Source organism: Melanotaenia boesemani, chromosome 18, assembly GCF_017639745.1.
Source record: "Melanotaenia boesemani isolate fMelBoe1 chromosome 18, fMelBoe1.pri, whole genome shotgun sequence".
In the NCBI taxonomy this organism is placed as follows: Eukaryota; Metazoa; Chordata; class Actinopteri; order Atheriniformes; family Melanotaeniidae; genus Melanotaenia; species Melanotaenia boesemani.
Genome location: NC_055699.1, coordinates 431801 through 446167, shown reverse-complemented (window position 1 = coordinate 446167; position 14367 = coordinate 431801). Strand labels below are relative to the sequence as shown.

Here is a 14367-nt window from a genome sequence, read left to right as displayed (position 1 = left end):
CGAACATCACCCTGGAACTACTTTTTACACCATGCTGAACATCACCCTGGAACTACTTTTTACACCATACTAAACGTCACCCTGGAACTACTTTTTACACCATACCGAACATCACCATGGAACTACTTTTTACACCGTGCTGAACATCACCCTGGAACTACTTTTTACACCGTGTTGAACATCACCATGGAACTACTTTTTACACCGTGCTGAACATCACCCTGGAACTACTTTTTACACCGTGTTGAACATCACCCTGGAACTACTTTTTATACCATGCAGAACATCATCCTGGAAATACTTTTTACGCCCAACATCACCCTGGAACTAATTTTTACACCGTGCTGAACATCACCCTGGAACTACTTTTTACACCGTGTTGAACATCACCATGGAACTACTTTTTACACCGTGCTGAACATCACCCTGGAACTACTTTTTACACCGTGCTGAACATCACCCTGGAACTACTCTTTACACCGTGTTGAACATCACCCTGGAACTATTTTTTATACCATGCTGAACATCACCCTGGAACTACTTTTTACGCCGAACATCACCCTGGAACTACTTTTTACACCGTGTTGAACATCACCCTGGAACTATTTTTTATACCATGCTGAACATCACCCTGGAACTATTTTTTACACCGTGCAGAACATCACCCTGGAACTACTCTTTACACCGTGTTGAACATCACCCTGGAACTACTCTTTACACCGTGTTGAACATCACCCTGGAACTACTCTTTACACCGTGTTGAACATCACCCTGGAAATACTTTTTACACCGTGCTGAACATCACCCTGGAACTACTCTTTACACCGTGTTGAACATCACCCTGGAACTATTTCTTATACCATGCTGAACATCACCCTGGAACTACTTTTTACGCCGAACATCACCCTGGAACTACTTTTTACACCGTGCTGAACATTTACCCTGGAACTACTTTTTACACCGTGTTGAACATCACCCTGGAACTACTTTTTATACCATGCTGAACATCACCCTGGAAATACTTTTTACGCCGTGTTGAACATCACCCTGGAACTACTTTTTACACCGTGTTGAACATCACCCTGGAACTACTTTTCACACATGTGTTGCTGCATTAGATTCACTATCGGTTCAAATTTTCTATTAAATGGTGAAATGCTGGTTTAATCGTCGGAGATGTTGTTTATGCTCTATTTGTAAATAAATTGTGTTTTGGTGAGATTTGTAAAACATTGCATTCTTTTTTTTATTAACATTTTCACAGCATCCAACGTTTTTGGGGTGATACTACTCCTCTATCCCATCATACACACTCAGCTTTCATCTAAACTAGAGGCGTCTGAATAGTTTGATGGTTCGATTCCAGGCTTCCACTGACTACATGGCGAAGTGTCCTCAGTAAATACTCTGAACACCACGTTGCCTCCCGATGTGTTTATCGAGGTATGAATGCGAGTGATGGTACAAAGCCCTTCGTATGTAACAACAGACGTGTGATTGGGTGAATGTGACGCAGCGTAAAAGCGCTTTGAGTGGTCAGCAGGACTAGAAAAGTGCTATAAAAGTACAGTCCATCTAAACTCTTTTTCTCACCTTACCTCGCAGCCCCACTGCCTGTTCTCTGTGCTGTAACAGTACATGTACAGGACCAGATCTTCCTCTACATCCTCCTCTCCTGGAGTTCTCAGAGCACAGCATGCTGCAGTTTTCTGCCACAACACAGAGCTACTCACCATACAGGAGCGGAGGAGTGACAGCAAGCAGCGAGGAGCTGAGAGGGACGGTCAAAAACAGAGAAGGACATGAGGTTGGAAAGTAAAGGAAAAGTCATGAAAAACAGCCTTTAGTTTAGTGACCAAAGTCTCATGAGAAGGGGTGTCAGGGCTTTAATTTGAGCTGAAGATTAGTGGGTGGTGGTAGCTTTTCAAGGCCACGCCACAGACTTGTTTCTGGGGAGTGAAACCATCAGAGAGGAGGATGAAAGCCTGAGACGTGTTTGTTTAAAGGTTTTCATCAGGACCATCCACAGTGACGGCTGCGATGCTGCATGATGAGATGTGTGTGAAGGTAACAGTTAAACAGTCTCCAACTGTGTGTGTGCACAAGGTGTCAGCTGTGCACACACACACAGACATGTATGCACTGTTTACGTGTGCACGTTCAGCTGAAACTATAAAGTTGAAACTGAAGGAAACTCATATGAGAGGAATTTAAAAAATCCCTCCCTAAAACAAAACTGATATGACACTGGACATTTTATGTCTTCTAAATATCCACACCCTCCACACACACACACACACACACACACACACAACACATCTGTCACTTTGAAAAATCCAGCCAAAATGTGGAAGTTGCAACAGCCTGGAATAAAAGTGCTTGTTGCTGAATATGTGATGAGGTTGTGTGTGTTACTGTTGCACACACACAAGCAGAAACCTCCCAGCTGACCTCACACATCAGAGAGGCCTTGGGTCCAGGTTGAAACACCAACATCCTTCAGCACCTGTGGTTGTTTTGGAGACAGGAGAGGGTCGTGACATCAGCCTTCCTGTGGCGGCGAGCCACCTCTGATGTCACTTCCAGGCAGTTTGAGGTAAAAAGGAGTTCACGCAGCCCCTGATGGAATGCCTACCAGTGCTGTAAGGCTCCCCACTGGCACTTTAGTGAGAGGCTGTTTTGTGTACTTGAAGGTCTCTCCCTGTGTTGGCATTGTCTGTGTTTAATGTTGCGCTTCCTGCTTTAGTTAGAAAGCCTCTGTGTGTAGTACCAGTTTCCTGACGCTCTGTTTCACAATGAGACACAGACTGCCGGGTCACACCGATGTTTCTGCAGAAAGCTTTCACCTTCTTGTTCTGCAGCAGAAATCAGCAGAGGGTAGTCTCACCTGGATCCCAGCTGTGCACGGTGGGGTGATGCTCGTCGTCCGGCAGCGTGCTGTCGCAGTCGGCGCCGTCCACCAGGCTGCTGTCCTCCTCCACGATGTGCAGCTTGTCCTCGTCGTCTGAGTCTGAGCCCGCCTCCACCACATTGTTGTAGTTTGTCACTGCAGCAGAAGAAGACAGGAGGTTACGATGAAGCGTTTTTATTTAATTAGTCTTTGAAGCAGAGTGAAGATGCTGCCACCTTATAAAGATGATAAAAGGTGCACAGTGTGTGTGTGCTCCTTAATTACGAGAGCTGAGTGTGAAAGGCTTTGAGCTGGCAGGGTTAAATATATGTGCTATATCATTTAAATGTCAAAACTATTAAAGGGACTGCATATGGAGGAAGAGGAGGGGGGGGGGGGGGGTTGGCTGGAAACAGCAATTAAAACAAAGCACAGGCCAACTTAAACAGATTGGATGAAACTTAAAACGACCTCCACGAGGAGGGAGGTTGGTAAAGTGAGAGAGGAGCTGATGTTTCCTTCTTTTTAAAAAAATGTGTCTTGTCCGGCATCATGACAGCAAAAAGATCAAAAAGCCATCCGGCCTTGTTGCACTGAATAAATTTGCTTTGACAAGGGGAACATAATGGAGCTTATAAGGCTCTCCTTGATACTTGTTCTTGTTTGAGTGGATATTGTAATGTTGGACACGGTGGGAAAAGGGAAGCTTGGAAAAAAAAAAGACAGCGATACAAAAGGCAACAACTGTACAACCAAACAGTAACACCAGCTTTCGTAAGAAAACAAACCCGACAATCATCGAGACCACCTATAAGATGCAAAACATAAACACGACTACTGATATTAAACCGAAACAACAACACTGGTGCTGCGCATGCACATTGTTGAGGGTCCCAGCAAATCTAACTGCACCTCCTCCACCGGCTCCGAGGTCCCAAAACCGTGGAAACATCCTACTGAGGCGGAACCTACTAGTATTTCAGTCTGTGCCCATCAGAAAAGAATATGATGCATATTGTTCATACAGTTCACAGTTTTGTGCTACCAAAAATATCTAGTTTAATAATCATTAATGTACATGATCATCTCAAGAAATGATGTTACAGGTGTTCAAAAATCCAGCTGTTAATAAATTTGAGAGGTTTGCTGCCTTATATAAGCATGCAGGTAGGATGGACCAAATCAGCCCACCACAGGGACGACAGAGGAAGGCGCCAGCCAGAGGCCCCAAAGGGCCAGGAACGAAGGCCACCTAGCTGGCTAGAGCCAAGCAGAGCGCTGTACCCATGTCCCCACGAGCCTGATAACCACCCATGCTACTGGCAGAGGCCCCAGGAGGACCGGGCCACCCTGGACCATCGTAGGGCCAGAACCCACCCCAATGCCCGATCCAAGCGCCCACTCTAGTTGTTCACGGTGATGCAGCTACGGCGTATGAGTGTGAGTTATTACAGGGATGTATCGTCTTTTCATTTCCAGTGTCTCACTATTCCCCACACACACACACACACTCCTCCAGCAGAGCTACAGATCCTCTCAGAGGCCAAATCAATTCCCAGTGAGAGCAGCCCAGTCAGCAGAGGACACACACAAACACACCACCTGCACTGCATATGCACTGCCAGTACAAAGCACCTTAACATCTTTTTTTTACTCTCTCCACCTACTCGCCAAGCTCTTTCTGAAGTGGCTGCAAGTGTTTTTTCTATATTTCTGCAGGAGGAGGCGTATCTGGCAGGATTGTGAGCTTCTGTTTCAATCAATGAGAATTGTTTCGGTCTCCCAGCTCCGAGCGGGTCATTACAACCGTCAGAATTCACAGAGACTCAGCAGACGTGCAGGTTCAGGCTGATGGAGGGGCTGAGGCAGGAGGAAGGAGGTGTGGGGGCGGGAAGGATGAAAGGTGGCAAAGGAGGAAGGGAGAAGCTGAGTTTTTTTGTTGAATGGCTGGGAGGGGTCATTCCTGCTGTGCTGCAGCTGTGCCATCCAATCAGAGTTCATCTTTACTCTCTTTCACTCTGCTCCATCATTTCCAAACATCCGTTCAGACTCATCTGGTGATGCACATCTCCTGGACGGACATTACTCTATATTTTAGTTCCTAAACGTTAAGTCAGGCGAGCATTTAGTGATTAAGCCCTTCTATCTTTCCGCTATGTGAAGCCCGGTCTGTCCTGCAGCCCAAACAGGGAGCAACACTTTACTGTGAAACAGACACTGCTTTAGGATGAGTCTGAGTGGCTGTTTTAGGGCCACAGCCACTCAGGTGTGGAGCTGAGGTCAGCAAACACAAAGGCAACACTCTCCACCAGCAGTGTCAGGAGAAAATGATCAACTATAAAGTTGTGGAGAAAAATCAATGCTGTGTGCAGACGGGAGTCGGTGCACGGACAATAAAAGTGGGAGCTGCAGACGGGGGTGAAGGGGTGGTGGGTGTGTGATGGGGGGGGGGGGGGGGGGGGGGCTTCCTGTGCCAAATGTTTGGTGGTGTTGAAACAAAGTGTGTGTTCCAGCGGGAGATGTAACACCTAGCATCAACAAAGGCTGCAGTCCCTTCTGGCCGAGCCGCTGAGCGTTTGGACAGCTGGCCTCATTAGCGTTAGCATGCTAGCACACAACAGGAGGACGACGCCTACGCATTCGACAGATAGAGCGCTGGTAGGTGGAGGAAGTGGAGAGCTTCTGCTCTGAAAGTTTGCTTTTCTACATCGGTTGGGATGTGTTGAACACCTGAGAAAATAGCACAGCGCAGTCCACACACACACATGCTCACACACTGGTCAACATGGTTTTCACCTTCAATCTAACCTGCACGCTGCGGATGCCTCCGCCTTCAGCGTTCCTCTGTCCTGGTCTTTTGAAAGACAGTGGCAGGCCGTCCACGTCAGCTGCTCCTAAATAGGCCTCCAGGACTCCCGCACCTGCCAGACTGTATCCATTACAGCCTGGCAGGGCTGATCCCAAAACAGGTCCAGCACTACTCCCAGAGGCATCACCTTGTGTAATGCTGGTCTGACACAGTGATCCTGATGAATCATTTAAGGAATGTAAAAATCAGTGATTTCCCACTGAGACATGCCAGACAGGGATGGTAATATTCCAGCCTGACTGGGAGTGGACTATCTGTGTGCTCTAAGGCTCTTGAGGTGTGAGTGGATGTCTCAGTAAGTGAGGTTTAGATTTGGATGCACTGAACAAACATATTAGCGGCTGCAATGAGCCTTTACTTTGATTCATTACACATGAGAACATCGTAAGAAACCTAAAACCTGTACCTGTTATGTTGGAGCCAACATTCCCATACGAGAATGTCTAGGAGGAATGTCTGGAATGTCCAACCAAAACTGTTTTCTCTGAGTTTGGCTCTTAAAGAGACAGATCAAAGGCTGCGCTCTCTTCCTGCTAATTTCAGTTAGCTGGCTGACACATGGTGGGCCCCGCCTGTCATTAGACATTGACTCATCACAAGTAGCAGGACTCTCTTTTTGCCCTTCTGCCTCTCCTCTGGCTCTGTATTTAGCCTTGGTACACGCTCCCTCCATTGAGGTACGCCACTTATCTCATCCTGAGCTCAGGGCCAGGCAGACAGCGGTGAAACTACCACAGGCATCCTCCAGGAGGACCGAGTCTGCCGTCACTGAGTCTGCCCTTGTGGCTCTGCAATGCCATTTTCTCAGGGAAGTCAACCACTATAGAAAACCCAACTCCAAACCAAAGTAAAACAAAGCCGTGCCATTCAAAACCTCAAGTATGCCGTCTCAAGGTGAGGCGCCACTTTCAGTGCTGAGGTAAACGCTGCTGGTTTTGTTAAAACATGGGCCTTCCTCCCACAGAGTCAGGAAGGTCAGCTCAAGTGCTGAAAGCAAAACAAAGGAGCTGGGGATTTTTATGGTGAGCTTGTTCAAGCAGTCCAGAGAGGAGAATCTGTTTGGTTGTAGTTGTGTTTAACAGGTTTAACATGGTTACAGATAGGAAACACTTCTGATACCTACAGCACAAAACACAACTTCAAAATCTCCCCTAGCAACATCAGCTGACTCTTACTCATCTGAATGGGAAGTCAAAAAGCAGAAGCATCAGTAAAAATAGCACCAGGCAGAACTGACAACTCATTTTCTGTATCTACTTGTACCACAACTGCTGGAGGGATAAAATACTCCCCTGATATTGTGATGTGCAGAGTTCACCTGGGCTAATACGCTAACAAGTGGTTCGGATTAAACACCGGGACAACCTGCGGAGCGGAGCCTCTGCAGGAATCACTTCAGAGCTGAGCCCGAAGGCAATGAGCTTGTCTTTCTAATGATGCTGATCAAGGTCTCAGCAATGTGGGCTAATGAGTCTTGGCAGGTCACCCATCTACCAGCTGATGAGCACTTTTCATAACAACGCTAATGCTAATGGCAGCTATTGTTCTCTAAATCTGCATGATGACACTCGGTGGTGTGAAGGAAGTGTGTGGGTGTCAGTGGGTGAAGGGATGCTTGTTCCGAGCGCCGTTCTTTGACCAATCAGAGAAGCTGCTGATGGTGTATCTGTCTGGGATGATGAGCTTGCTGAAGAACCACACTCTTCTAAATAAGGCCAGGTGGGCTAGTAGGGATCAGAGGATGTCCTAACACCACACACACATACACACACACTCCACTGAGTTTACACTACTCCCCAGCCCTTGTTTATGTTGGAGGTGAGACAGCCCATCTACATGGGTACACCTAAGTGAGAGTGTGTGGTCTGTGTGTGAAGCTCCTGGCAGACATGCTGGGAATGCCAAACGTTCTCCGTGGTTGAGGCGCTCACGACCTCTGCTGAGAATTCCCAACACTTATTCCTCCAGATCCAAAGAACTTCCCTCCCTCCTTGCTGGACGCTCCGCAGGTCCGTGTGATGGAGCGTCCACCTCATCAGCCTCACGCAGCACCAGCAGGTGAGTGTGAAGGCAGGGATGCAGGAGCTGGGGGGAGGGACGGAGGTGAGGAGAGGAAACATCTGCTGTTGATTCTGGTAAAGCCTGAAAACCTGAAATCACACTTCCGGTAACCACCCTCCGTTCGTTTGTCATATTTTTTTTTTGATCCGTCACTGTTTCCCTCCGTCAAGTACAAGTTATCATTCCTGTACGCTCAATAATCACACAATATGTCTCTTCCACCGCGCTGTAAATAAACCCCAACAGCAAAAAAATTCAACCTCAATATTTAGCCAACACAGCAAACACCTGGGTGCACACTCGTTTCCTCTCTGCTGGAGTGTGACACATGCAGCAGCAGGAAGAGCAGCAAACACCAACCCGGCGAGCGTCGCCTTAGCCTCTGTCAGATCCGGTCGGCACGTCGTGGGGTAAATGAAGCGTCCCTGTCACCGCTGCTGTCAGCCTCCATCCAGGCTGATGGCTTCTGAAAGCTGCTTCTCTTGTGATTTCTCCACTTTGTGTTCAGACTTGACATTTTATCACAGTGACTGCCTGAAGGCACTCACACTGTAAAATCTAACAAGTTGACTCTGAAAAAACAAACAAACCAAAAAAATTTGGCCTCAAAAAAAGACTGAGCTCAATTAACTGGAGCAGAACTTAAATCACGTCAGTGCATCAGAGATGCTTCACAAAATCCACACATGACGAGTTCAGGTTCACAGACATCAAAGTTACCCAGCAGTAACTGAGCAGCCACGTGACCCGCAGTGAGTTTAACCCTCAGTCGTTACTGCAACAGGTGAACGACACGCCTGTAAATAAGATGCTGCAGATGGGGCAAGGTGAATTATTGCTGGTAGAAAGTCAGTACGTTGACCAAAAAATGTTTTCCTGTCTGTTTAGCTGTGAACTGCTTTCCTCACACGAGGATCTTTGGGAGTAGAGATCATTGACGGTGACATGAGGTGGCTTTCTTACATTTTATATTACCTAAAAAACTCAGTTTTATCAGTAAAAACGTAACAGTAAGAAACAAGAAGAAAGGAAACTAAACCACAGATTCTTTTAGACATTCAGTTTTTAAGCTTGGAAAATGTGCATAAAACCAGAGTTTAGTTTAGTTTCTATCATCTTTAGCTCTTACTGAAATGCTTTGAAACTTGTCTTTTGAATTATTGATAAAAAAGTAGTTAAAACTATAATTACAGCCAAACTAACTTTCATTTTCACACTCATCTTATTTACACTCATTAAACTTGAATACTTTCTTTTATTAAACTTTTGTTCTCCAAAGTATTTTTGCCTTATTTCAAAAGAGTTAATGACAACTAACCCTAAAACCTTACAGCGCAGCAGCATCGAGCTGGTTTCCACCTGCACCATCAGCAGTTTGCCGTCAACAAGTGGCAGCATGATCTATGGAGGAACATCTCCACCTTCATCCATAAATAAAACCAGAAATCATTGAAAATTACATTACATGATTCGGTTTTCCATCCTGCAGGACTGTGGATGAACAGCCAAGCTGCTGCAGGGAGGGAAGTGTGTGTGAGTGTGTGTTTAAATATATGCAATGAGCAATAACCTTGTTATCCAACCAGGTTGTGCAGTGCACATCTATATTAGGTTAGTGTAGCACAGGGCTGCAGCATTTTAGGAGCAGGTGACTGGACATTCCTGCCTGTATTAGGTCTGACAATCTACTGTGGGGGAGTACTGAGCAGAGAGAATTGCACTAGCCTATGAAAGGGGGAGGGAGGGAGAAACATGGATAAACAATCCTCCAACTGGAAAGTCCCATTAAATCCTGCTTACCTGTATGTAAACCTTGCTGCATCATTCAGTCTTCTCTGGTCAAAGAATGTGTTTGTTATGCAGATTAATACAGAGGCTGCCAGTCAGCAGAGAGATGCTCACATCCAGACACCAAAAGAAGAGGCAGAAAAGATAAACGGTGGAGGGATGATGGCAAATGTGGGAGGAGTAGAACTGCTAATGGCTTAAAAAGACAAAGCTGGCCTGTCACGTACGATGCTCATCTGAACTGATGGCTGCCTCGGGGAGGGAGTGTCACAACTGTCAGAGAGGCTGAACGAGAGGATCGCCAGGAGATGGAGGCTGGGAGAGGACGCCACGGTAACAGCGGGAGGAAAATGAAAGGGACAGACAACCAGGAAGCGACAGGAGCAAAGAAACTTTAAAGAGTGAAGAAAAGGGTGAACCTTAATGTTGGTGTGAGAGCCTCAGAAAGGTCAGGTGTTGGCGGCTCTGCCTGAGTGGGGGGCAGAAATAACCCGGGGGGGGGCAACGTTTTATACATTAATCCCGTTTTCAGAAATCAGCAGATCAACAGGAAGTGATGGTCTGACTGTGTCAGCTGGACAACAACTGACCACTCTTCAGTTTGCAGAATGTCAGCTCTGTCACAAGACCAGGCCAGACATCCTGCACAAGCACCAACACACACACACACACACACACACACCGCCTGAGGCTTTTCTTGTTCATGTGAAGCGGGAGAGAAAGGGGTTAACACAGTAAACTTACATCCACAAAAGATCTTTTGTCACCTAAGTCCTCCACCAGCACCCCCCTTGGCATCCTTTCCTTTTTCCCCAGGCTAAGTGGCTTTTCCTGTGTGATCAGGAACAGTTACCCCCTCGTCTCCCTCAGGACAACTACAGCCGAGGAGCAGTCAAGCGGTACTGCTCACATCATTACCCTGCTGTTCAACGACCATGAGGGTGGACAGCTATGAAGACCTGTCCTGCTAAACCAGGCGAGGAAGAGTATGAGTGTGTACATATCACAGTGTGTGTGGATAGGTAGGTCTTCTGAAAGTTTGATCTGCAGAGAGGGATGGAAAAGCATACAAACTAGTGCCCACACTAGGTGCTGGGATGGTCCTGGGAAGCATGGACAGCACTACCAGGCCAATAAATCCCCTCCACCATCCGCAGGCCAGGAGTCAAACAGCTCCATGGAAAAATGAGCTGCTCCTGATGAGGAGCTGATCTCATTTGTATACTGGGTCAAATATTCATGCCACCCTGTTACTTTCAGACTGCTGTGTTTTCCCAGCTCTGCTCGGACGCTGCTTTCGCCTCCTCGAGGCTCAAACGTGGAGGCCAGAGTGGGGTTTACACTCACAGAGCAGCCAACAGGGTGGGACCTCGTTACCAAAGCACACTGAAATCATCTCGAGACCGTCCCGTGTGATGTCACCGCACAGCGAAGCAGAGGAACGCCCAGATGTTTTCTGGGATTCAGCCTCCCTTCTGTCTTCCAGCAGAAACACAGCTCATTGCAGCTGGGTGTGCTGCGGCTGACCCGTGAGGATGGAAGACGGTACAGTGGCAATCTTGGGCCACACAGAACAGAGTGTGAGTTCCCCGCTGTTCTGTGGGGATTTCCATCAGGATGCACATGATGCTGAACACTGGTCTTCCTGCTGGAGCTCGAATGGGGATGTTAGTTCTCTAACTTGTGTCCATATTTGTAAGTGTAACAAGAAATCAAATCTACAAGTATGGATTAATTCTGCAAGTCTGAAAATACCAATGAGTTTTACATGAACGAAACATTTGTCCCACGTTTTGTGCACCTTCCAATAACCAGTCAGCTTTCTCTAATCCCTAACCAATCACAGCGAGCTGAGCAAACACAACTGTCACAGCTCCCTAAAGATAAGTCGCTTTATGGCAAATAAAAGCTTAAAGAAACCTTAGCAGAATTAGCACGTAGTAGAGACATGTTTTTCAATTTCCAGAAGAAACCTTTGACTTTTTGTAAACCGACTCACCTTTAGTGCGTCACCCTGCCTTGGTCAGATGGCTGTAGCCGTACTTTTCTACACAGCTTAATAACTGCTTGTGGACACTGGGAATCTCCGCTCTGGGAATCTGAGCTCTCCTCGCCGTGACTGGGAAGAGAAATCTGACTGGTTTTTGAGTAGGCGTGTAAATGTCAGACTCTAACCTGCACGCTGCAGATGCCTCCACCCTCAGCGTTCCTCTGTCCTGGTTGCAGACCGTCCACGTCAATGGGATAAATGTCTTGTACTTGTACAACTGACTTGTATTTTCAGTAATCTGTACTGGTGGATTTGATTTGTACCTGTTAGAGTTTCAAATATGGAGATACAAGTTTAAAACTAATGTGCTTATCCTAGCTGGATGGATCCACGGTGGTAACTCCCAAGGACCAGGACCAGGTCTTCTTATGGTCAACTCTTACTATTTTGCTCCCCAAGCACCCTCACACACATGTAAATATGTCTGTGTGTGTGTGGTTGAAGCTCAGCTGTATGCAGATGTTGTCAGACAGGTCGGTGATAACGTGGCCTTTTAATAAACTCAGCAGCAGAGTGTGTGTGCAGCTTGTTGAAAGGTCCTGGGTGTGTGATTGATGGAAGTTTTAGCACAGTAAACACACACACATACACACACACAGGCTGGTGCTGGGTGGAGACATGGGTGGTCATATGCAGCAACATTCAGCTAACATTATTCATCCTGAGAGCTGAACCCAACGTTCTCCATACTGATGAGCCAGCCAGACACTTTATATACACGAGTACACACACGTTAAACACACACAGAAACTGGTGCAGTTTAACGCCATCGTGTCCTTCTGACTTCCTTCTTGCTTGATGGAGTGATTCACAGAAGGAGGCTGGAAGAAGGCGGTTGAGAAGGAGAGAAGGGAGCAGGAGATCAGGCAGGGAGGAGGAAGCTTATTCTGGAGTCTGAACTGAAATCACCACCTACAGCTGCTTCCTCCAGGTGTTCACAGTGGACAGAGGGAGGATAGAGAGGACCAAGATTCAGGCTGTTTGTCTTATTTTAACATTTCTCTTCGTTGCTACGTGACTAATTATTTGCAGAAAAATCTCTGTTTTCCACAGCACAGTTTGGGGCGGGAGTTTCTAAGGAAGAGGAAGCTGATGGGGCTATCGCAGAGCTGACACAACACTTCCACGACCTGCCAGAAGACAGGACGGGGGCTCGTTCAGAGGAAGCTAGTCTGAACTCTCCGACATGTGACTGAAACAAATGCTGCGTGACCGAGCAGTCAGCTGAGTTTGGTACATATGAGCGCATCTTAACCTGCTCCACTCGCTTCACAAGGGACATCTTGATGAAGAAAAATGAACTAACAGCAGCTAACATGACAACAGGACAGCAAGCGTGTGCTTAATGCAACATTGCAGTAATGTGATGGAGGTGCGTGTCTAGGTTAATCTGATCAACTAATACTGTTAGTCCATTAGCTGAATACTTTATCCTGAGACCGTGTGGAGACCTGATGAGGGCTGACTTCATCAGTGGACGCCTTATTGTCTAACTGAAATGAGTTCAACGTCCGGCTGAGCTCCGGTCCTCAAGCAGACAAGTTAACTTCATAATTCATGAAAGCCACCTGTACAGCAGCATGAGGGACTGGTACAGGAGATCTTTGCACACACCAGAAAGCACCAATCATGTAGCACACCAGAAGGATGAGGAAAACTCAGCTAGAAGACGCCACATTGACTTCCAAATGAAACACAGCTTAAACCCCAGTGAGTTATATGGGAAGCCTATCTTGGCCTCCTATTTTCTGGACCCCCATCATGTTTCTAAGGTGAATTTGGAGGCTATCCCTGGATTCTCCTGACTGAACATTGATGGAGGGGTCCTTCATCATCATCAGCTGATGAATTCCTGAGATATTTACCTGCATAACACCTCTATTAACACGTTTGGGACACTGCTCAGGTTCACTTTTTTAGCTTCTAATTTTGAACAGTTCCTCAGAGGAACTCATTCCTAGATGAACTGGGCTGCTATCCTCTGTTTTTTACTGAAGGTAATGTGGTTTTCTTTTAGGAGATAATGTTTACTTTTTCTACTATGTTCCAGGTGCATTTACACTGTGGGTGCATTAACACCAGGATAGTCTGGGGGACTCGGTTCAATTGGGCAAGGAATTCAGAACAAGTTCACACCTTTTGGTTTGTTTTCACACTGCACTACTCAAGCAAACCAAACCATCTGGACAGTTACTACAACTGCTCACTAGGGGGCGATAGTCCCTGAACTGTAACTGAACAATGACGCAACATTTATGCAGTCTTGAGGTTTCTGTTTTTACTTTGTTGTTCAAACTTAATACGGTTTTCACCTGAGTTTGTCCAGTTCGAGCAGCAGGAGGGGGCGGCTTCTCTGATGTGTTATAATGCGGGTGGACCCCGTTTTCAAGTAAATAACCAACCTCTGTTCTGCAGCACAGCGCAAAGGAGCGTTCAGACGGGTCCAAACGAAGTGTTCTATCTATGAAAGTGGACCAAGGTTTGTTTAAAGCAGACTAAGCAGCAACAGTGTCAACCCTGACACATATCTGGATTCTGACACGTCTGTAATCACTTCACATCTCAGCTTTCTTTTAAGACCAAGAGTATACATAAAACTCTTGTAGCTGCGATGATATGCTTTATTTTTTTGTACTGGAAACAGAAAAATAGACCTCATGATGTAGAGGTCAACTTCATCATCTTCAGCTCATCATAATAAGAAATATG

At 46.5% G+C, this 14367-nt stretch overlaps 1 protein-coding gene across 4 annotated transcripts in view; it reads right to left on the bottom strand.

Annotated features, from left to right (window-relative positions):
• Window positions 1-14367, bottom strand: part of zeb1b (zinc finger E-box binding homeobox 1b) — a 45522-nt gene that overhangs the window by 14007 nt on the left and 17148 nt on the right. For 3 of the 4 annotated variants that reach the window (XM_041967949.1, XM_041967946.1, XM_041967950.1), the window contains exon 2: window positions 2888-3046. Coding sequence is in view for 2 of the 4 variants with exons in the window: in XM_041967946.1 (XP_041823880.1) it covers window positions 2888-3046 (159 nt within the window). In the remaining 2 variants the exon portion in view is untranslated. Of the gene's footprint in view, window positions 1-2887; window positions 3047-9620; window positions 9970-14367 lie in introns of those variants that run through there. The other variant, XM_041967947.1, reaches the window with a different exon arrangement.